Source organism: Elgaria multicarinata, chromosome 5 (assembly GCF_023053635.1).
Source record: "Elgaria multicarinata webbii isolate HBS135686 ecotype San Diego chromosome 5, rElgMul1.1.pri, whole genome shotgun sequence".
Classification (NCBI taxonomy): Eukaryota; Metazoa; Chordata; class Lepidosauria; order Squamata; family Anguidae; genus Elgaria; species Elgaria multicarinata.
The window spans coordinates 89,044,487-89,067,186 of NC_086175.1; the positions used below are offsets into that span (position 1 = coordinate 89,044,487).

The 22,700-nt window shown below is 38.8% G+C and overlaps 1 protein-coding gene across 1 annotated transcript; it reads left to right on the forward strand.

Annotated features, from left to right (window-relative positions):
- The first annotated feature begins 539 nt into the window (after window positions 1-539).
- CHMP2B (charged multivesicular body protein 2B) lies at window positions 540-21,379 on the forward strand. The gene is made up of 6 exons (XM_063126778.1): window positions 540-690; window positions 12,912-13,003; window positions 14,577-14,771; window positions 17,136-17,238; window positions 19,480-19,586; window positions 19,737-21,379. The coding sequence occupies exons 1-6, from the start codon at window positions 657-659 to the stop codon at window positions 19,848-19,850; spliced, it is 645 nt and encodes a 214-aa protein (XP_062982848.1). The 5' UTR covers window positions 540-656; the 3' UTR covers window positions 19,851-21,379.
- The last annotated feature ends 1,321 nt before the right edge of the window (window positions 21,380-22,700 follow it).

The window sequence follows — 22,700 nt, forward strand, 5'->3', positions numbered from 1 at the left end:
CCATTTCCTCCAAAATAAATAAATAAATCACCAGTTCTTAAAAAATACAACACCACCCAGTTTAAACTGGATTTTTGTGTGAACATTTCAACAACTCCTTTTCTTTAGGCTTTGGGACATCGACTATTAATAAACGTTTCTTGGCCTTTTTGTTTTCTACTACCTCCCCTCCAACATGCTGGGGAGAGCGGATTCCCGTTTCTCTCCCCCACCAACGGCATCGCAATTCGTGAGGCTCGAAATCAGCCGCGACAGGCTGGCGGTGGCGGTTACGGGGGAAAGCGCTTGCCTGCGCCAACCTTCCATGCGCTCCCCGTCACGTGTAATCGCATTGCCCACGTGAGCAGCCCCATTCACGTGTAAAACGGAGCCAGCACGCCAGAGCCGCCACGCCAAACTCTGCGCAAGACTGAAGCCGAAGCCTGTTTCTGGGCAGAGAAGTGGCGAAGGCGCGGAGGGACGGCCTCCAGCCCAGCCCCAGCTCCTCCTCTCCGCGTTCCTCCCAACCGGCGGCTGCCTCAGCCTCTCCCGAGCGCGGGAGGCGGGTTTTTCTCTCTCTCTCCGCTGAAGCAGCTTCCTGGTCACCTGAGAAGCAGGAAGGAGCCTGGTGGCCCAATTCAACCCGCCACTGGTCCGCCGCCGCCGCCGCCGCCGCCATGGCCTCGCTTTTTAAGAAGAAAACGGTGGATGGTGAGTGCGGGCAGGTCTTGATCTTGGTCTCCGCCGCTGGAACGGTGGTCACGATAGGGCCCCTTTCTCCGGTCTGGGGGTGACCCTTCTCCCCGCCCCGCCTTAGCCCCTCGCGACGCCGGGTCCCCTTCCTCTCGAGGTCGGTAGGTGCAGCTTCCTTGGCTTCACCCTGCCCGCACCGTCTCAGGTCGACCCTGGCTCTGCCAGGAGCTTTTCAGAGAGGCTGTAGTTGAGGGAGGAACCAGTATTTGCCAGTACTTAAGGGATCCCCGGTACTTCACTGTTTCCCACCCCATTCACGTCTCTGTACTTCGAGCTGAACTGAGGGCTCGCTCTCGTTATGGCGACGGGGGTCCAGCCTAGTTACGTTACTCCTGTTGAGCTGGTCTGTCCTTAGCCGATTCTATCTTCGCTTCCTCCATCGAAATATTCCTTTTCCCCCTATTTGTTTTCCCCACTCATCCGTGTTATAGGCTGTCTTGTCGCTTCCTGGGCTGGGCGGGCTACTTCAGTGCGGCACTAGACTTTTACATATCTCTGAATACAGGCTTGGTCTCTTATCTCTTTAGGTAACTCTGGTTGTTATTTGTGTTAACACAGAGAGAGCGAGAGAGAGAGAGTATGACTCATCCGATAATGTGTGGTAGAATATTATAGGGTAACACACATGCAAACCACCTTAAAGGAACTGGTGCACCAGGTTATTGACTAACTAGGGCTGTGATTCCATGCACATCTACCTGGAAATAAACCCCACTGAACACCGTGGGCTTTACTTCCCAAGTAAGCATGCAAAGGAGTGCACCCTTCAAATGGAAAAGGAATTAGTACAGAGAGTGCTTTGAGCCACTTCTTAAAAGATATGAAAAGGGTTTTAATAGGTGCCTTTTACAGTAATTCTGAGAAATGGTTAAAAATATTTCTCTAAAGAGTCTAAATCCAAGCAATTTCCAAAGTCCTGAAAAAGCAGAGAAACAAGATGCATTGTGTTGCTCAAACAAGCTTTCTTTCCAATCTGGAACTGCCAGGGCACAGTGGTATTGGTGCAGAGTTGGAAAGCTGCTTCCTAGAGAAACAAAAGCTCTTAGTGTTCTGTTCAAAAAATGATGTCCTTTATTAGTATTGCTGCATATTGGTTGATGTAAGTGTCCCTTCATTGTCTCCTAGGGGTTGTTATGTGAGAGGTGTGTGCACACCCTTTAGCCTACTATTGATGTCTAAAGCAGGAAAAAGCAAAAAAAATATAAATGCATATTTTGCTTTAGGGTTGTTTTCCTCAGTTCATAGTAAGTCACCTAAGAGGAATGCTTTGAATTTCATTGCAGCAGGTGGTTTATTTAGAGGCAAAGGGCAAATGTATTGGCTATTGCAACATTCACTTTTGTCTTTTAGCTTCTGTAAGTGGAGTCATTTAATCACAAGATATGTTCTGTGTGATCTTTGTTAAAGTTGAATTTTTGTATGTATCATGGACTACTGTTATCACTTACATCTATTTGTTTTAATGCTAGCTATGTGTTCTATGCATAAGTCAGTATATATACACTTTATTTTGGAATTGGTTATGGAGAAAAGGCAACTTGTTTATTTTGAAAACGTGTATACTGCTTTTCAGCCATAATGGATCTCAAAGCAGCTTGAAATAATAAAATCAGATCTACAAGCAGATAATATTGCTTTCACAATGAGAAATCTGAAACACCAGGTAATATTTGGTATTGTGTGGCTTCTGCATCTGCTCCCCTGAAAAGGTGGTGATGGCAAATGAGGTATTGCAGGAGATAGATTTTTTCAGCATCCTCAGCCCACCAAGTGTTCATATTATCATGACCGGTCTGAACAGATGGTATCAATGACTTTTAGCACTTAATTCCCAGAAGCTGTGACTATTTATTTATTTATTTTGTTTATTTACATTTATATACTGCCCCATAGCCGAAGCTTTCTGGGCAGTTTACAGAAGTTAAAAACAGTGAACATTAAAAACAAGTATGCAAAATTTAAAACCATCAAGAACATAAAAACAACAATATCCTTTAAAAACTATTCTGGGGTTAATTAAAAAAAAACTCAGCATATGTTGTTAACTGATGTATAAAGTCCTCTCCCCAGGCCTCCTGCTGGCATTGCTGCCTCAAAACAGTAATACTCACTAAATGCATTGTACCAAATAGGAATTAAATATTTTCCATATCTTACCTGGGAAAGAGTTTGAGTGAAGGATTTGATGATGCAGCTAGCTTTGTCAGCCTCTTGTCAAGCTGGACTCCTGTAGGGTGAATACAGGCAACCAGCTTACTGTGTGGTAGGGTTTTCTACTCTGTGATTGCTTGGTAATCAATGTTACTACTACAAATGTATATATATTTCTGCCCCTTGTTCACATGTGCAATGAATTTGGATATCAGGTGGTAAGGCTGCCCCTGTCTTTCCAGCACTAAAAGCAAAATATGTATAACAAAAGCAAAACAACAGTGAAAACAAATAAAACTAATCAGAAGAATTGAAGGAGAAATAGAAGAGTTATTTTCCACCTCTCAAAGGCGAATAAAGGGAGGGGGGAATTGTGGTTCTGATAAATAATAATAATAATAATAATAATAATAATAATAATAATAATTGTTGATGTAAAAGCCCTTGTCCTTCCTTCTGCAGTCCTGATACTGTGATAAGCTGGAACGCAGAGCAAGGCCTGAGTTCTACAGTTGGATGGTCATATATTTGAGTAATCTATAGCTGGTGATGTTGAGTGGGGAGTTGTTCCTAAAGAATACCTTGGTTTTCCCCAATCACAATTCTAAGTACTCTATATATTTAAATATTGGTGGTTTTCACAAGATATTTCACAACCTTTTTGTGAGTATTTTATCTTATTTATAACCAAGAAACTGCAGTTTCTAATAACTTTAAAATATCTTGGCACCCTTGAACCATTGCCTCAGTTTAATAATGGGCTAGATGAGGGTGACCAAGCTTAGTTTAAATCCAGAAAAGACAGAGGTGCTCTTGATCAGTAGAAAGCCTGGCTTGGGAACTGGTATTCAGCCTGTTCAAATGGGGTCAAACACTGTGTGAAAGATCAAGTTCATACTTTTGGAGTTCTCCTAGATGCTGTCCCTGGATCTTCACATGGCAGAGGTGGTGAGGAGTGTGATTACAAACTACATCTAGCGCTCCAGCTGTGACCATTCCTGAATCAGTCAGATCTGGCAACAGTGGGCAAACTAGCAGTTCCCAAAGCAATCAGAAATGAGCTGAAATGCTAGTTTCTGAAAGGGTACATATTAGCAGAGCTCACAGAATAAGTTCCGCTGACTAGTCTGGTTCTGGAAATGAGCGTTTCTGGGCTTAAATGAAGAAGTGCTACTTCCCCGTTGCATTAGCAGTGAGTCCCACTTGTACAACAGAACCAGTAGAAGCGAATCAGCCCCATTAGATACTAACCACACCTTGGTTATATCACAGTTAGAGTATTGCAGTGTGGTCTACATGGGGCTACCCTTGAAGAGTATCCAGAAGCTTCAGTAGGGGCAAAATGGTTAGGCTGCTAACCAGTGCAGAGTATCATGACCATCCCATCTCAGTGCTGAAAGATCTGTACTGGTTGCAAGTTGTTTTCTGAGCTCAATTTGAAGTGTTTAACTTTTAAAGCTCAGGTTCTAGTTATCTGAGGGGCCTCCTATCTTGCTATGAACCTGCTCAGTTACTAAGATTAGTTAAGAGAGGTCCTTGCTTACAGAGGCCTGCTTCTCAGGCACACAGCAAAGAGCTTTCTTTGTGTTGCCCCAAGACTCTGGAATATATTCCATTTGTAGCGATGTTTGTTTTCCACTCTCCGCATTCATGAAGGGGTTCATGATATATCTTTTTAATTTCATTTTTTAAAATTATATTTAAGGTGGTTGTTAATGTCTTTGTGCCTTGTTGTTGTTGTTATCTGCCTTGATTGTTTTTTCCCAAAAGGTAATAAATTGTTATAAATAAATAAATAAATAAAACGGTGCGTGTGAAGATTGGGTGTGTATTCCAATACTTGTTTTTTCAATGTGGATGGTTCAATAATGATTCTCAAAGCGCTTCACAATAATAAAATCAGATTTTCATTATTTTAAAGCTTTACATGTTGTGGTTAGTGTGCCTAGATTTATGAACAATGTATTTTAAAGTATGTACTATGGTTATAATAACGATTGAAATTTTGTATGTAAAGTTGTTTCGCTTTTATTTTGTGAGAAGAAGTTCCAGTTTCAAAGAATTGTACATTAAGAATAGCTGCTGTGTTTTTGATAAGTAGTGAAATTACTTTGCAGCACTTTGCAAATGTGTACATCTGACATTTAAGGTGAAATCATTGATGGGAGGGGAGTTCTTCAGGAATAAATCTTATTAAATGATTTTGTGTAGGTAAATTCTGCCCCTGCCTTCCTGGCGCACTGTCAAATCGCTACGATGAAAATTTGGGACTCTAATCCAACATTTCTCAGGATATAGGCATGGAGAAATCTTGCATATTGAGGTGTGTGATGTATAAGGTTTAGAAAGTTGACATTGTCACTGAATTAAGATGTAAATATAAGGGTTAAATCTAGTGTCACACTGATGGGCAACTGTAAGTGAGATGGGACTTTCTTTCTCTCCACTGTATGCGGCCAGAAAATCAGCTCTTGAGGGTTCCCCAGCTCTCATGCAGGGGACTTTAAGGGGGAGGGGAAATCAGTGCTGGAGTTGCTTCCGCCAGAATAATGACACTATTGGATACAACCCATAGTTACAAACTCTCCATGTATATGCTGGAAGAGGAAAACTGTTCTGTACAACCTGTTTCTTCTTAGCATTACCACTTGCAGGGAGCTATTCTGCGAAGAAACCCATGTTACATAGAACTGTGTGCTAATCACAATTAACTTGATGTTTTGTAAGGTCATGTGATATTGAGTGACAAAATTCTTCTGTGGTGACAAAATTCTTCTGTGGAAACAAACTGAGCTATCCTTTGCCATTTTTGCTGAATCATTCATTGGGCCTAAGTTTCTTGTGGCCCTTACCTTTCAGTTAGATTATACTTCATCACTTATTCATCATTTTGCATATAATGAAATAGCAAAATGATATTTATATTGGCCTACATACAAGTATCCTCATTCATGCATGTAGGGATCAATAGTAGCATTGCCCTGCTAGAGGAATATAAACTACTCAACTGTAAAAAAAATTTTTAAAAAAATTAATAGTATGAAGATACTTACAGTATATTAACATTTGCTCACCTAAACACTTATTTCCTAGCCTACACAAAAGATGGTTAAGCGTGCAATCCTATGGTCCATGGAGAGCATCCCAGGGACCATTGGATATTTTGTATTCTCACTATCGGGAGTATAGACACTGCTACAACTTCAGGAGGGTGGTTCTGACATCTGATCTCTCCCTTCATTCCTTTGCTGCCACTGTGGAAAGCACAATTGCAGTTGCTTTCCGAGGTCGCAAAGCCACCTCTGACAACCCTCATAGAGCTCAAAATGGGGGCATTCCAGTGGGTGAGGAGGGGGGGGGGAAGAGACCAGGATCCATGGAATCCTGGCCTTTCCCTACTCCACACTGGTAAGTGAGCTAGACCTGTTCAAAGGCTGGTCCAACTGGGAGTGGAGTTTTTTTGTGAGGAGGGGAAGGAGATGAGATCGGCTACCCCAAAGGTATGTAGGTGTGCCTTTACTGTTGTCTGATCTCCATAATTTGTTCATGTTGCTGCTCTTTTTGATAAGTGTTGTTTTTTATTTTTATTAGGTGAAAATTATTGTGACTTAAAATTTATATTATATAAAAATGGAATACTTATAAAAAATTAAAGACAATAGCATGTACTTCACTTATATTGTTTAAATTTAAGGGAGGGGGGAACAAAGGTACTAAAACGATTGGCACACTAATTAATTTTAGCAACCCCAAAAACTGTGCATGATACGCTGACAGCCACTCATCTATTTCAACAGAGTTCAACTTTCTTCTACTAAGGTTGTTGAGACAGCTTCTATTTTGCCATGGCTTGTTTGTTCCATTTCAAATGAGTTATATACTTAAGAATATAAGAAGTGCCATGCCGGATCAGACCAAGGATTCATCTAGTCCAGCACTCTGCTCACAAAGTGGCCAACCAGCTGTTGACCAGGGACCAACAAAGCAGATTGTAGTGCAACACCACCCTCCCACCCATGTTCCCCAGCAACTGGTGCACGAAGACTTACTGCCTTGAATACTGGAGGTAGCACACAACCATCAGGGCTAGTAGCTACTGATAGCCTTCTCCTGGAATTTATCCAACCTTCTTTTAAAGCTATCCAAATTAGTAGGCATCACTACATGTTGTGGCAGTGAATTCCATAATTTAACTATGCGCTGTGTGAATAAGTACTTTTATTTGTCCTGAATCTCCCACCAATGAGCTTCATGGGATGACCCTGGGTTCTAGTATTTTGAGAGAGGGAGAAAAATGTCTCCCTCTCCACATTCCCCACACCATGCATAATTTTGTACACTTCGATCATGTAGCCTCCTTTTTTCCAAGCTAAACCATCCTAGTTGTTGTAATCTTCCCTCATAGGGGAGATGCTCCAGCCCCTTAATCATTTTTGTTGCCTTTTCCTGGCTAGGGATCATCATCTGAAAAACATAAATACAGCCTTACACAGCTGGCAATCACAGTACCTGATGGAATGCCTCTCCTGGCATAAACTGACTTCTACACTACGCTCTGCATCCAAGGCCCTCCTCCTCCAGGATCCTTTTCCGAGGGAGACTTGGAGGGCGGCAACAAGGAAGAGCACCTTCTCAGTGGTGACCCTCCATTTATGCAATGATCTCCCTGACAAGGCTTGTCTGGCGCCATCATTGTCATCTTTTTGGCACCAGGTTAAACTGCCCTCTTCTCTTGGGTATTTGACAGCATATAAAAAGTCTTTTTGATCAGGTCTTGGATAGGCTTTCGATTATAGTTTAATTTTTTTTTTTTTAGATATATGTTGTTGCGTGTACTATCTGTTTTATGTCGTTACATTAATGGTTTATACTTTATATAATAATGTATTTTAATAGTTTTTAATTTTTGTGATTCACCCAGAGAGCTTTGGCTATGAGGAGATATAGAAATATAATAAATGCCTAATATTGCTTTTGCAATTGGCATACATTTATTTTTACTAGTGAACTTATGAAATTGAAAATATTTCACAGAAAAATTAAGTACAAGAAAATTTTCTGTCCCACATCACTGAGAATAACTATTCATTGGTGACTATTTCTGATTTTTAGTGCTTGGTGAAACTTCTTTGATTTTAGTTTCTGCTCTTAATGCTTTTTTCACTGAATTCAAAATTTACAACATTTATTAGTGATATTATGTTTAAATTCTAATTTCTTCTTAGAATTGTCATGAGATTAATTGGAGAGTACAGTTAAATTTTAAATCTCTCCTTTTAGCTATCGTCCTGCCTTGTCATTAAATAGATTTTAAAAGAACTTAGAATAATCACCCACAGTCAGTCCAGCAGGCTGTATGGATGGGGAGATGAGAGGGGAAAGCAGGGCCATTCCACCTACCCTGCTGGAAGACCTCCTTCAGGAAGCCCTCTCCTCCCTCAGCTGTCACCACCAGCAGTCATTCTAGCAGGCTGAGCTAAAGGAGAGCAGGGCGACTCCACAAGCCCTCCTTCCTTCCCTATTCCTTTAACCTTGTGTGTCATGTCTTTTGAGATTGTAAGCTTGTGGACAGGGACTGCCTTGTTTTAACTGATTATATCTGGAAGGCTTTTTGGCTGAGGAGAGGCATTAAAATACTCCACATAAATGAATATTGTTTAGGTATAGAGCAATCCTGGTGGGCGGAGGGAAGATGTTATATGGTAGGAGATTCGTCACATTCCAAGCCCGCCTGGCTTGCTGTAGCCAGCATAGGAGGTGGTGGTGAGCAGTTTTTGAAACCGCTGGTTCCATTTCCTTTTCTTTGTTTCTTTCTTTCTTCCCCCCTTAGAATCATAGAATCATAGAATAGCAGAGTTGGAAGGGGCCTACAAGGCCATTGAGTCCAACCCCCTGCTCAATGCAGGAATCCACCCTAAAGCATCCCTGACAGATGGTTGTCCAGCTGCCTCTTGAATGCCTCTAGTGTGGGAGAGCCCACAACCTCCCTAGGTAACTGATTCCATTGCCGTACTGCTCTAACAGTCAGGAAGTTTTTCCTGATGTCCAGCTGGAATCTGGCTTCCTTTAACTTGAGCCCGTTATTCCGTGTCCTGCACTTTGGGAGGATCGAGAAGAGATCCTGGCCCTCCTCTGTGTGACAACCTTTTAAGTATTTGAAGAGTGCTATCATGTCTCCCCTCAGTCTTCTCTTCTGCAGGCTAAACGTGCCCAGTTCTTTCAGTCTCTCTTCATAGGGCTTTGTTTCCAGACCGCTGATCATCCTGGCTGCCCTCCTCTGAACACGCTCCAGCTTGTCTGCGTCCTTCTTGAATTGTGGACAACCTTCTTTGTTGATATTTCACTTCCCACTGAAACTAACCCTTACCCGCTTCAAGCCAGCATACTTAAGGGGCCCATACAGGAGCAAGTTGGAAACAAGAGACTTTGGAGCCAAGGTCACCACCAGAACACTCCATTTTGGCCTGTACCGTCAGCAGTACCCCTATAACCCTCACCCCTAAAATCTCTAATTAGCTTTTGTGGGAGGCTAGGATTACTTGGTAGTTAACAAACCTTTGAAGCCAGCATGCTAAACCATATATCACTTAATTTGGTAAATGGAGTTTCTATTGTTTTGAGAGTAGTGCTTACCACACCCTGGAAGTCATTGCTTTTGAGAGCATGTCATTCCATGGAATATTTCTTTCATTTCATTTATTGCATTTCTATATCGCCAATAGCTGAAGCTCTCTGGTCACTTATTACCTTGGTGATAGGGTCAGGATACATTCACAAAACTATCATTCAGTTAACCTGAAGGAATAGTAGTGTGGTAGTGATGTTTTCAATATCAAATTTCATTATATGTCTGCAACTTTAACAAATTTAGGACTTCTAATTTTAAACTCTTGTGATAGGAACTTCTCTTCCCAACCCCAGCATTCTTCATTTTCAGTCCTAATTACTGGTCCCAATTCAAATCAAGCCACATGGATTTTTCTAATGACTTCATAAGTGTCTATGCTAGTTACAGCACATAGTGAATTATACTGTAATTCCTCTGAGAATGGGGTTTTGACTGTGAATGCTGAACTACTTATGGTTATTGCATGAAGACATTTGGGCAATATTTTGATTTTCCTTCAAGATAATTACTCCAACGCCTGCAAAACATCTATCAGAGAGGTTGCATATGTGTTTGTGTGAGAGAGCAAGGGCAGTATACATATCCCTTAACATGCATTAAAAAAAGAAGTGTCAGCAAATTATTGCTATAATAATTTAATTCTGTTATGACTTGGAACTGTAGCAAGAGAGGAGTCTTTCAACAAGGATTAATGTAAGCTTTAAAAATCTGTGGTTGCAGTTCATGCCTTATTCATTTTTGACAGTCTAGATTGTAGGCAGCAGCACACTATCTTTATTGTTAGTTGATTTCTTTAGATTGTGAAACCAAGATGGAAACTTACTTTTGGGAATGTTTCATTTTCAAACGAAATGGGATTTTTAATAGAATAAGACTGGTCTTCTCTGTATAAACTGGAAAAAATGTCTGTCTTCTGAACAACTCCAAATAAATTATTTTGGCTTTATTGTGTGCTACTTCAAAACTGCTTCAGGCATAAAAAAAGTCCACAAACTGTACTACTACTTTTTTTTTTTAAAAAAAAAAGGAATAGATAAATGTAATCTTTGACTGGCAGTCCTATAATTTAAAAAACTGTATTCCATCTAGAAGCCATAGTTCTGTCTCTAGTTCACAGCGATGTCACTTGCTTTTCTTTGAGTAGGAGAGGATAACTGCTGCTGCCAGTCTGCAGTGTGTAATATCTCTGTGGCCTGAAAGGACTTTTAAAAGTAATTGCAAGTATTCTCATCTGATAAGACACAACTGCTCAGTTTGTAGCTAATGAAACAGCCCTGTTATCGAAATGACAATTCCATTCCTGTTTGCCAATAGCATTTCTAAAAAAGCATATTCACATACAAAATAGACCATCGAAACCTTCCATTTTATATATTGCACTCGATCCATATGCATGCATTCTTTGTGTGGAAGAAAACAAGCCAGCCTGAATTATCTGTGAAGTGTTTGCCTGTTATTAGAGAAATGAAGACTGCTTTGTAAATAAGCCCACAGAAGTGATTGCAAAGCTTTTGCAAAAACTTTTGTTAGCCTTTTAAGAAACTAATAACTTGCTAGCCACAGAGGAGCCCCTTCCTGTGTGGCCAGCATGGAAATGCAAGATCCTAATAAACAAACAAAAAATTCTACCAAGTAGGCTGACAGAGGAGGGTTTGAGAGATCCATCCCACCTCTGCCAGCCTGCTCACACACCTGTCTCCCATGGGTACCAGAAAAACCTTTGTTCTAGTGGGACAGTAATTTGTTCATGCTTTGTTGAAATTTCTTCAGCAGAGCATCATGATAGAGAATAAATACTACTTTAAAAGGTAACCTTTTCCCAAAAGGGTTGTGATGGTGAGTGTCCTTTTTGCAGATTGACAGGAAAATCAGAACAAATGAGAGAGCTGGTATTCAGGCATAGAAAGTGGGCCATCTATACTTTGCTGTACCATTTAACTTTGTTGCAGTTGTCCAAGTCACTTGTTTGTTTATGATAAATGTAAACTGAAAATTCTGATTAACTAATGAAAAGATTATAATTCTAAGGATTGACAAAATGCAATGGAAGTTAATCCATACTAAGGAAAGAATTATTTATTGTATTTGTTTACTACAATGGAAAAAGTTATGCTCAAGCAATAACAAGAGTAAAAATAAATAGTAACATAGGTTGGATCCAAAGGTTTTTTTCTGATCCATATGTAATTAAATATAATGAGACATACTAGACATTTAAAGGAAGTCTAGCTGCAGTCTCCTGCATGCTCCACCAAATCTGCTCTGGAGGGTGGGGGGATCCTCAGTTTGCATAATCAGATTTTGTTGAAATTCTGCCAGTCTGGGCCTTGAGAATGAGTCTGAACTTTTTAAATATCCATAGAAAAGAAAATGCTACTAGGTTTCGCTTCTTCTGTCACATAGTATTATAAAGGGGAAAGCTGTACTTGACAGAATTTCTCTTTTTATTTTGGTATTTATGTGTGTCAGAGTTATGTTCATTAATCTTTTTTTTTTCATAAATATAATCCAATCCGGTCTGGCTAGATCCTCTTCAATAAAAGTTTGTGTGTATACTATAATTCTCTTACATGCTACAAGGCTAATAATTTTTTGGTTTTAGGGTGCAATTCTTTGCATGTTCAAAGTGTAAGAGTTCCGATAACTTCAAGCAACTACCAGCCAGCTGGGAGTTGTAGGAATTTTCTCTCTCTAAATATGCATAGGATTGTGGTTTTAGTATCAAAAAACCCAACATGCCAATTTTAAAATTTATTTATTATGTAGACCTGTTAAATGCGCTGGAATGGTATAGATGGCACAGTGAATTTGGGGTTGTAATGTTTTAATTCAAGATACTAGTACAATTTTAAAAAATAAAATGTATGCTTCAATAGAGTACCAAGTCTTGTTCATTATCCCAGTATTTGAAAATATTCCTGTTTTTGAAATTTCTGTAGGAAGGGAAATGCGCCTTAATCTAATAAAATGTGTATGTGTGTTCAGACAACATTTTAGGCATGTGCCTGTCCCTTGAATCACGTGGGGAGCCCCCAATTGCTCCGCCCCACCATGATCGGCGGCACCAAAGCTTTTCCCAAAATGGGATTATTTCCCATGCCGATAGAAGGTTTCTGCTGCTCTTGCCTCGTGAATCCGTAAACCTGGGAAATAATCCATGAAGCCCACTACATGACACAATAATCAACGGTTGTGCTGAGAAACAACTCTGCAAACTTTGGAAAATAACTAACAGTGGCATGGTTTTTGCCCAGCAGATGACACATTTGTCAGCAGGGGACTATTTAAACAATGGCCCACTGTTAGTCCACCGTTCACAAACGTGTTGTCCAAACTGAGCCACAATCTGTTCCACACTTTCCTTATCTGTAGTATTAACTATAAATATTTTGTGTCTCAGATATAATTAAAGAACAAAATAAGGAGCTAAGAGGTACGCAGCGGGCTATAGTAAGAGATCGAACAGCTTTGGAGAGACAGGAAAAGCAGCTGGTAAGTAGATCAAAGAATGTTAGTTTATTACGAGTGTGCACCAACTATAAAATCAGGCTTGGACCTGAATTCAGCAGTTCAGAAAACAGCCCAATTATGCTTGGAACAATATAGAGGCCATCTGCTTTGACTTGGATACTGAACCTGAGTTGAGATTTGGAAATCTGAGGCTTTATGCCTCCAATTGACAATCATGGGATTTTTTTTTTTAAAATGGCTATAACTTTTTGCCTGTCAGAAGTGGATAATACTTTCAGGAATGGTAGCCCACTATGTAGCTTACACCAACCCAGAGTCAAAATAATGGGTACAGTGTGTTTTGTGCTACACACACACACACACACACACACTTGGGATAGTTGCCCCTTCTTGAGGGGATTGAGCCTGCCAAGTTTCAGATAGGTGCAGGGATCTTGGTGAAGGAGCAGCCTTTACATTTTGAGGATATCCAAAACAGGATCTGCTTATCTCCCTATGTTGCATGTGGAGTTTTCTTTTGAAAATGGGAAACAGCATAGAGGTGGCCCTACGTAAGAAACCTGCAAAGTTACAAAAGAATAGGTGCAGTGGTTTATGTAGGAGGGGAGTCATCAAATTTGCAGGTGAGCTAAGTGATTTATTTCCCTTCCCTTTTCCCCACCCTCAAAGCATAGTGAGCCCCTTGTAAAACATTCCCTGTGGTTAGAAGATGAACTTGTCAGTCACCCAACCCCACTCACTCCTCTTCCTTCAGTAGTTTTATACAAAGAAAGCCAAAGACACACTGTTTGCCTTTCCAAAGCCAAATCACAAATGAAGCCTCATGTAGGGCAGTGGTTCGCAACCTTTTGGCACATTTGGGAATTTGGGCACCACCACAAAATGTGACGGATCAGTGAATCGCTGCATTGGCATCTACCTGTCACATCTGTGGAACTTAGGCTGTGTCGTATTCTTCAAAAACAGTTGTTTCATGTCTCTTAGATACTGCAACATCTCTTTAATAAGGGATTGTATAATTTGACTAATTGCTAGCGGTGCAATACAGGTAATGGTTCTTTTAAACACATGTTTGGGGAAAGTAGTTGCTTCTTTTTTGGAAGAGGTTATTGCAAAGATAAATTTTCTACTGGAACAGTCTTTAATCTTCACTGATGTACACGTTCTTTTAAATTATATACTTGTTTCATGGAAATTTACATTTGTTTACATTTCATACTAATCTATGTGTGTATATTTTTTTAAAATGGGGAAAATGCTCCCAAAAGGCTCAACTAGGCTTAGGTTTCAGCCAAAGCCAATGCACATCCTTACAGTTTATCTTTAATTGTAATGTGCACAAAGTAGTTGTGGTAAAAAACAGTTCATCAATCCTCAAAGCACCATTTATTGCCTGTACTCTGTAGCTTTTGATTTTGTGAGCAGTTTCTTCTTATTTTCCTCTAGATTCTTGCTTGTTTTAAATTAATTTATTTCAGGAAAAGATTGATCGTATTGGATGTGCTTCTATGAGTGTTTACTGAATAAATTATTATATTATTACTAAAACAAAAAAGCATATGCAACCTAAAGGAAGCTTTCTTTTAATAAATAGGAATTGGAAATAAAGAAAATGGCTAAGACAGGAAACAAAGAAGCTTGTAAAGTTCTAGCAAAACAGCTTGTGCAACTGAGAAAACAGAAAACTCGAACTTATGCTGTTAGTTCGAAAGTTACATCCATGTCTACTCAGACAAAACTGATGAACTCCCAGATGAAGATGGCAGGAGCAATGTCAACAACAGCAAAGGTAAGCAATTGGGCCTAAATATCTCAAATGCTGCTCATGCGGAACTGTTTTTGACACAAAAAGTACTCTGCAAAAGTTTAACAATAATGCAATAATTTGTTACATGAATCATACATAGGAACATGTCTACAATTTATTGTGGGAATTGTAACTTTTATAAAGTATGCTTGTCTAAAGCAGCTAAACTGATCTTATTTAACTAACCAGTGCATTCTCACAAAGACGTGGCAGTATGTAACCAACTGAAAGGCATTTGTACAACCTTGCAAATAAGCCTCTAAGGAGTGTTTGTCTGCTGCTCTCCATTCTAACCCAATATCTCACTGTCACTTGGTTTTACAGCTGGGTAGGCACGGTGCATTGGGCTGTGTATGCATGGGAATACCTGTGTTCTCTTCTGTCCTTGAAAGGGGTGTAGAATTGGGGGAAGTAGGGTATGGAGGCAGTTATTATAGAATCTGTGATGCTGTTTTGTTTGTGAGTGGGGTGGGGGCATTGAAATAGCAGTGTAGGTCTAGAAGGTCAGGAAATACACTGTACTTGCAGCAGTATTAGGCTTGAATGGCATGAGCCTAGACGATACTGTGTTTTGACCCTTGCTGATCCAGGATCTATTGCTATTCTCATTTCCCCATCTGAGTTGGCAGTTTTATAAATTGCATGTTGGCTTATATTTGGCTCAAAGTCTTGTGCAGCATGTTGTCATGTTTATATTCCATGGCTCCTATGATGCGTTTAGGGCAGAGTGCTTAGCTTCGCAGTAACCCTAACCCTTTGGTCATAGGGTGGGTGAGATAGGGAGAAGCTTGTATGAGTTAACACTGAAGATTCAGGGCTAAACAAGGATATGAAGATAGTTTCCCAGCATCCAAATAAACTAAAGTAAATGGGCTAGTGGGAATTCAGTATATTTGGGTCAGGATCTACATACTTCAACTGCAATATAGGGAGCAACTTTCAACATATGCAAGCACTTGCATTGAGACAGCTTGTCTTAAAAATCAACAACATCATAGCACCATACTCTGCACCAGAAATAGGGTTGCTATTAGATTCTAAGGTCCTGGAGAATACGTGAATCACAGGCTTGTTTTCTAAAACATGGAATTTTTCTTTCTGATTGTCTACTCTGAAGTATGAAAAGTATATGCTTGAAGTACTTTTCATTTAACAAAGTCGGCTCTGACCCACAAAATACATTTTTAAATAAATTAAGAACATAATCGTATACAGTTTACTCAAAAGTAAATCCAAGTGGTGCTTAAGTATACATAGGAATGTGTAGTAGTTAAAAATTACTGTGCTATTTTTTTTTATTCTGCTCAGGACCTAGCCGCTTTTACAGCTGTTCCTATGAACTAAAAGTATTAGTGAATACAATTAGTTTAAAAGCCTGGGAAAATAGAAAAATGTTACCTGGCATTTAAAAGACTAGGCTCCTATTTTATTACTTTGGGAAGGAATTCCATTACCAGGGTTCTACAGCTAAAAATGCCCTCTCCCTGATCATCACCTGTCTTATCTTTGAGAAGTCCCTCCCTAGAAAATATTAACATCTGAGCAATTTGACGTGGGAGTAGGCATTCCCAAAGGTATCTTAGTACCAAGCTATGTAAAGCGTTAAAGTCTGAAACAAGCACATTGCATTAGGCTTGAAAATGTGCTGGTGGTCAGTTGGTCAAATCTGTTCCAGGAGGATGTTCCAGTTAGAATCTTTGCATTTTGAACAAGCTGCATTTTCCATATCATCTACAGGGGCAGCCCTACATAACATGCATTGCAGCAGTCTAAATAGGACGTTACATGGATCACTCTAGTTTTTAGAAACTCATAGTTTTTAGAAATTAGTTGGAGTGGTAAATATATGAAATATATCATGCTAAAATAAAACATTCCATAATCCATTTTTTCATCAATTTTTCCAATTTTTCTGGGGAAAAAATGTCTCCGGGGGAAAAAAATGGGAAAAAACTTCTTTTCCCAATTTTTTTCTGGGTTTTTTCCAGGCCTTCACATCTCTAACTACAACTCCCATCAGATCCAGTTAGCATAACCAGTGGCCAGGCATAGTGAGAGTTACAGTCCAAAACAACTTGAAAGTACCAGGTTTGGGAAGGCTGGACTGGGTTAGACTGACTGCAAAAGGATTAATCGCTACATAATGGTGCATTCCAGAATGCTATCTAGTTCTAGATGTACAGGGGCTATGAGATCATGAATCCCATGTTACACAAGGAAATTATAGTCCTTACAAGTTAGGATTTCCCCCCTCTTGAACACCTTAAAAAGCTGTAAATGATGTTGTGCTGTTTCCAGTATTTTGTCACACTTCCATATTCACAAGACTCTCTTATATATTGCCAGACAATGCAAGCTGTTAATAAAAAGATGGATCCGCAGAAGACATTGCAAACTATGCAAAACTTCCAGAAAGAAAACATGAAAATGGAAATGACTGAAGAAATGAGTGAGTTACTTCCCCCCCAATATGTTTATCGGGTTATCAAGACCACCATGTCAAGTCACTAACATAGTGTATGGGCTTGTGTGCAAACTACTTTTTGATGAAATTATTAAATGGAGGAACATAGGGTTTTTTAGCTTAGTCTTCCTTGTTTACTCTGCTTTTAATGTTCACACCCACGAAATAGCATGTGCTACAGTGGTGTAGGCCAGGTGTAGCAAACGTTTTCGGGAAAGGGTCTCAGGGCCACATTTCCAGTAATGGGTGAAGCTATAGGCACAGGGTAAAAGACACATGTAGTTTGTACCAATTTGGACATTTTCCCACCCAAGTACACAAACCATAGCTCAAGTCTATTCATGTCTACTCTGGAGTAAGCCCCAGTGCAACAGCTTTCAGCCCTGCAAACCACAGATCAGTTCTCTGCATATCTCCTCAGGAGTAAGGCTCTGTGTTGCAACAGTTCTGTACATGGTATTTAAGATAGGGCATTTAAAATTTAAATTCCTTTAAATACCCTCTTATCTCTGATCAGTTATTGGAAATAACAGCAGAAGGAACTTTTGGGCCAGATGGGGAACCCCCAAGTAAGGATGTGCATACAAGCAAATCTTTAGCTCATTGAAATTCTCCAAATTCCATCTCAAAGTTCATTCCATCTTGTGTCCAATCTTTGTTTTTTATGATCTTTTTTGTCTTTTATGCATCTTTGTAATGTATGCATTATTCTCTCATTGATTAAAGTGGGTTTGTGGGTATTTTTCAAAAGTGCACATTTTAATGCGCATTTCTCCAGTGTACACATCCCATTGAGCACTTTTTTGGTCTGCATATCACATTACAACTTTGGAAATGTATGGACTTTAACTGCTGCTTGCATTCAAGTCCATGTTTGGTACAAAAGGAGCTAACTGTAAATCCTGATCAAAACCAAACAAACTAAGTTCTCAAGGGTTCATGATTGTGTCCCTGGCATAGTGAATAGAGAGGAGAGAAAATATTAAATAGGTAATATAGTAGGCATGGGAAAGGGCTATGCAGAACATTCAAGCCTACTCATTCAGGATTCAGAATATATAAGACACCTTATATTACCTAGCCTTTCTCTAACATTGGTACTATGTTTTCAAATGAGATTCCAACTTTTTTTTAAGTTAACCAGTAGGTGCAGAGTTTAAGACCTTATGAAGGACATTACAATTTTGTTGGTATAACTGGAGCACCCAGTTACTGCCTTTAATGTCACAGAGAGTTGTTTCCTGCAAGGTATGCCAGCATCTTGCGTGGGACAAATCTCTCCAGCTGTGCTTTGCCTGATCCTACATCATAGAATAAATATCCACCCATGTGTAAAATAGGTAGTTTTGGATTCACATTGATGATTCCATGAAGGCTGATAATGCAATGGTGAATCTTCACCATCCTAGCCATTGTGTGTTTTCACCACCCCACACCACCCCCTTCTGTGCTATGAAATTGCAGTGTTGCATTGCATCTAGCAGGGGTTCCTACTCCCAGCATGGTGAGGAAAGCATATCTCTTGTACAGTGATGGAGTCTTAGCAGGATGCATAACTCAGTACAACATGCATGGTGGTGATGGCATCATAAGTGGTAATCTGCCAGCAGAGAGATTAAAAGAGCAATAAAAGAGCCCAGTTTGGATGTAATACTAAATCATGGTTTAGCACTGTGGGAATGACCCTTCACAAGTCTCAAGCTTTCATACTTTCACTTCATCTTTTACACATCGAAGCTTTCTGCTTTCATTTTAGAACTAACCACAGTTCTCTGAAATGACGAAACTGTAATATATTCTAGATATGATTAGGTAAAACAAAAATCAATCCATGGTTGATACTCTGGATTGTTGAGTAAGGCTTCTACTGACCATGCAAAACAATTAATATTGTATTAGTTTTATATGTTTTAATCAGTTTTATGTATTTTATAATATTTTTTATATTCTGTGTTGTTCCCTGCCTCGATCTAGAGGGAGAGGCAGATATTTATTTATTTATTTGCAAGCAACCAAGGATTGTGGAGGTTTGCTAACTTCCATGATGTCTAACTGAAATGCTTTGGTTATCACTGCTGGGGACAAATGCCCAAACCCTCTGCAAATGATCTATAAGGCAAGCAAACCACAAAACTACTGTATACTAGGATATACATGTGGTTAATTTAAGACACAGCTTTATTATTACTGGATGAACAAACCTCTGGTTTTCATTTTTCTTTCAAGTCAATGATACCCTGGATGACATTTTCAATGATTCTGATGAAGAACAAGAAAGTCAGGATATTGTGAACCAAGTCCTTGATGAAATTGGAATTGAAATATCTGGAAAGGTATGAAGAAATTATCTTCCCCTATCCTTGCAAAGTAAACTCCCCTTGCCCCTAGATTTCAAACACCCTTTGTAGTAGCTCTTCTTTTGTCTATATCTGCTATCATCACAACTCCTAAATGAAGTTTTTCCTCATTTTTCTTTTTAATAGATGGCCAAGGCTCCTTCAGCTGCTAGAGGCATGCCCTCTGCATCTACATCCCAAAGTGCCACAATTTCAGATGAAGAGATTGAACGACAGCTGAAAGCCCTGGGAGTAGATTAACCTCGTAGTGACATGCAGCCTGCCTTCTGCAATAACTAGTGTCAGCATACACACGAACTTTCAACACAGGTTTCAATAAAAAACCAAATTCCTTGCAAGCCTTGCCTAAGCCATTACTGTTGACAATAAATTCCAGAGGCAGTTGGAAGAACTATAGTTGCAATCAGTTGAGAGACAACAATACAAAGTGTGTGGGGTTGCAGAACTTATATACACTTGACCAAATTGAGATCTATTGTAAGCAGGTCAGCCTGTTCCATATGGTCTAAATTTGGATTGTTTGTGTTAAGCTTTTTCTCCAAAAAGTACCTTGCTTGATGAACACTCCATTTTCCTTTAGGTTTCTAACCTCCCTTAAGTTATTGCAAGTAACTTTCCTTGTTTTCAGTTATTTATCTAATGCAAGTACATTTAAAAAACATTAATTTATAATATGACTTAAATGAAACCTTACTTTTCTTTCAATTGGAAGGTGGCAGTTGTCATCTTCAGGTGAAGGATATATAAACGTTTAGATAGCTTTTTATTAAGCGCCTTTTAAAAAAATTATTCTTGGTTTAACCATGTGCTACAGTGAGACATAGTCCAAGATTTTAGTACAATACTACTATCCTATTAATAGTCGAACCTTTCTGGAAGCAAGGTTGTGGTCTAACAGTATTTTGTGTTAGCACAATTGGTTGTAAGGAAAGTACTGAATAACTTCCATTGTACTGTAACATAGCTAACTTGAAGAGACATCTGTGCCTTTGTGTATATAGTGCTTGGTTTCTTTTAATTAAGTTTTGAATTGTGAAAAATGTAATGTTAAGCCATTATCTCAACTTACATAGCACTGAAAGTTATGTGAACTCAATATCTACTGCTGCTACAAAGTATGTAAATTACTTTAACACCTGAAAAAGTATCTTTTTCCTGAAATAGCTTTTGTACATACTACTATGCAGCATTTTTCTTTGAACAAGTGTTATCTTTGAAAATATACTTTATTGTCCAATGTAGTATGTTTGTTATATGTTACATCCAGTTCTTACTTACAGAAATGATATGTGCTTGCCTATTTGAAATGAATGGATTTACTTGGATTTAAAATTTTGCCTATTATAGTAAAATAGTGGCTATCTTGATGTATTATAGGAAATATAATTCACATTAACTGTGTAGCAATATTACAGCACGATGTGAAGAGGAGTTTCTTCTTTTGAACTGCATTGCGGAGCTGACACTAAACATGTAAATGCAAATGATCAAGAAAATTACTGCTGGTTGTCGATGAAGAATGGGATAAAGAAATTATTGTGACTATATGATATTGCATTAGAATATGGCATCAGCAGCATACAATTATGATTTTTTCTGGTTAAACATAGGGTTTAACCAGAAAACCCTACATTCTTAAGTACATATACAATTGCGGTTTGTAATTAAATAAAATAGACTTTATATGGCACTATTGAATACTTGGGGTAAGTTTTCCTATTACGGATTTTGTAAAAAAATTAAAATCAAATAAAAGCTTTTAGCTCCTACAGTGCCATTTTCATTTGATAGATTTAATTTTGTATCTTACTGAAAAATATCTTTAAAAATTCACTAGTCATTGATGCAGACTGCAATCATATACATACTAGCACCATTGAACTCAATGGGACTTACATCTGAATAGGCATGTATAGGATTGTGCTATAAAAGAGCAGAAGAAAACTAGCTGTGACCTTTTAAAATTAAGGTAAATGCATATATTTATAATATTCTAAATCTCTGCACTCCTGCATTCATATCCTTGATGTTACTCAAGAGTGCAAATCATAAATGGATTCAATGTACAAAATATCAACAAAGAAAAATAGTATAAATTATCAATGAAGTAGTTTGCAGAATTGAATAGCTAAAGTATTACAAATGTTACCTTATTTCAGATGGACTATGGGCTGAAGGGGTACATCTAAGTAAACCAGTGACATGGGGGAATGTCAGTTGGGCTAGCTCTCCAGTTTCAGATTCTTTAATTATGGTGTCACATTTAAGATGTCCATTTCTTTCCTCCCATTTCTCATTTATTACATTCTATATAACAATCTTTACTTGTGAATAGTGTTGTCAATATATTTTAGAATACTGTTCCTGTCCTCTAATATGTACTTGACAAGCAGACATTTAACAGGTAATGTTTTCATCCCCATAGCTTTACTTCCACGCCCGGAAAACCTTGTCTGCTAAAAGTAAAAGTCTGTCAGGCAACTGTTAAAAGAATAGGTGCAATGCCAGGAGGGAAAAAAGAAGCTACTGACAAATAGTATGGTTGTCTTTTAGAGACTATTTATGGCATCGTAAAATGGAAACTAGAACATCAAGTTCTGAAAGTCCTTAAAATATGAAAACTAAAGGTTGGATCCAGACTTAATTATACTTAGAGTAGTCCCAATGAAATTGGTAAATAATAAATAGTGTCCCACTGAAATCAGCAAAATTTAAGCTGGTGACTAACTTATACCCCACTGATTTCAATGGGTCTACTCGAAGTATGACTAAGTTTGGCTCCAACACAAAATCAATCTTACTAGGAAATGGTAAGTATGTATAATACAGCTGTTGTTCTTTCCCAAAATGTATATTCTCAAAGGCTTCCACACAAATAACATAAAGGTAAAATATAGAAATAAGCTACATTGAAAGTTTTAAACTGGTGGATATACTACAAGAAATCTACGTGGCACATTAACATCACACAATTTACCAAATATTACTCACTTTTTCTAACAATTCCTAGTGCTTTTTTAAACCACTGAACAGCATCCAGACAATGCATTTTTGGGGATGTTTTGGCTAACATTATAGTGTTGTTTGCAA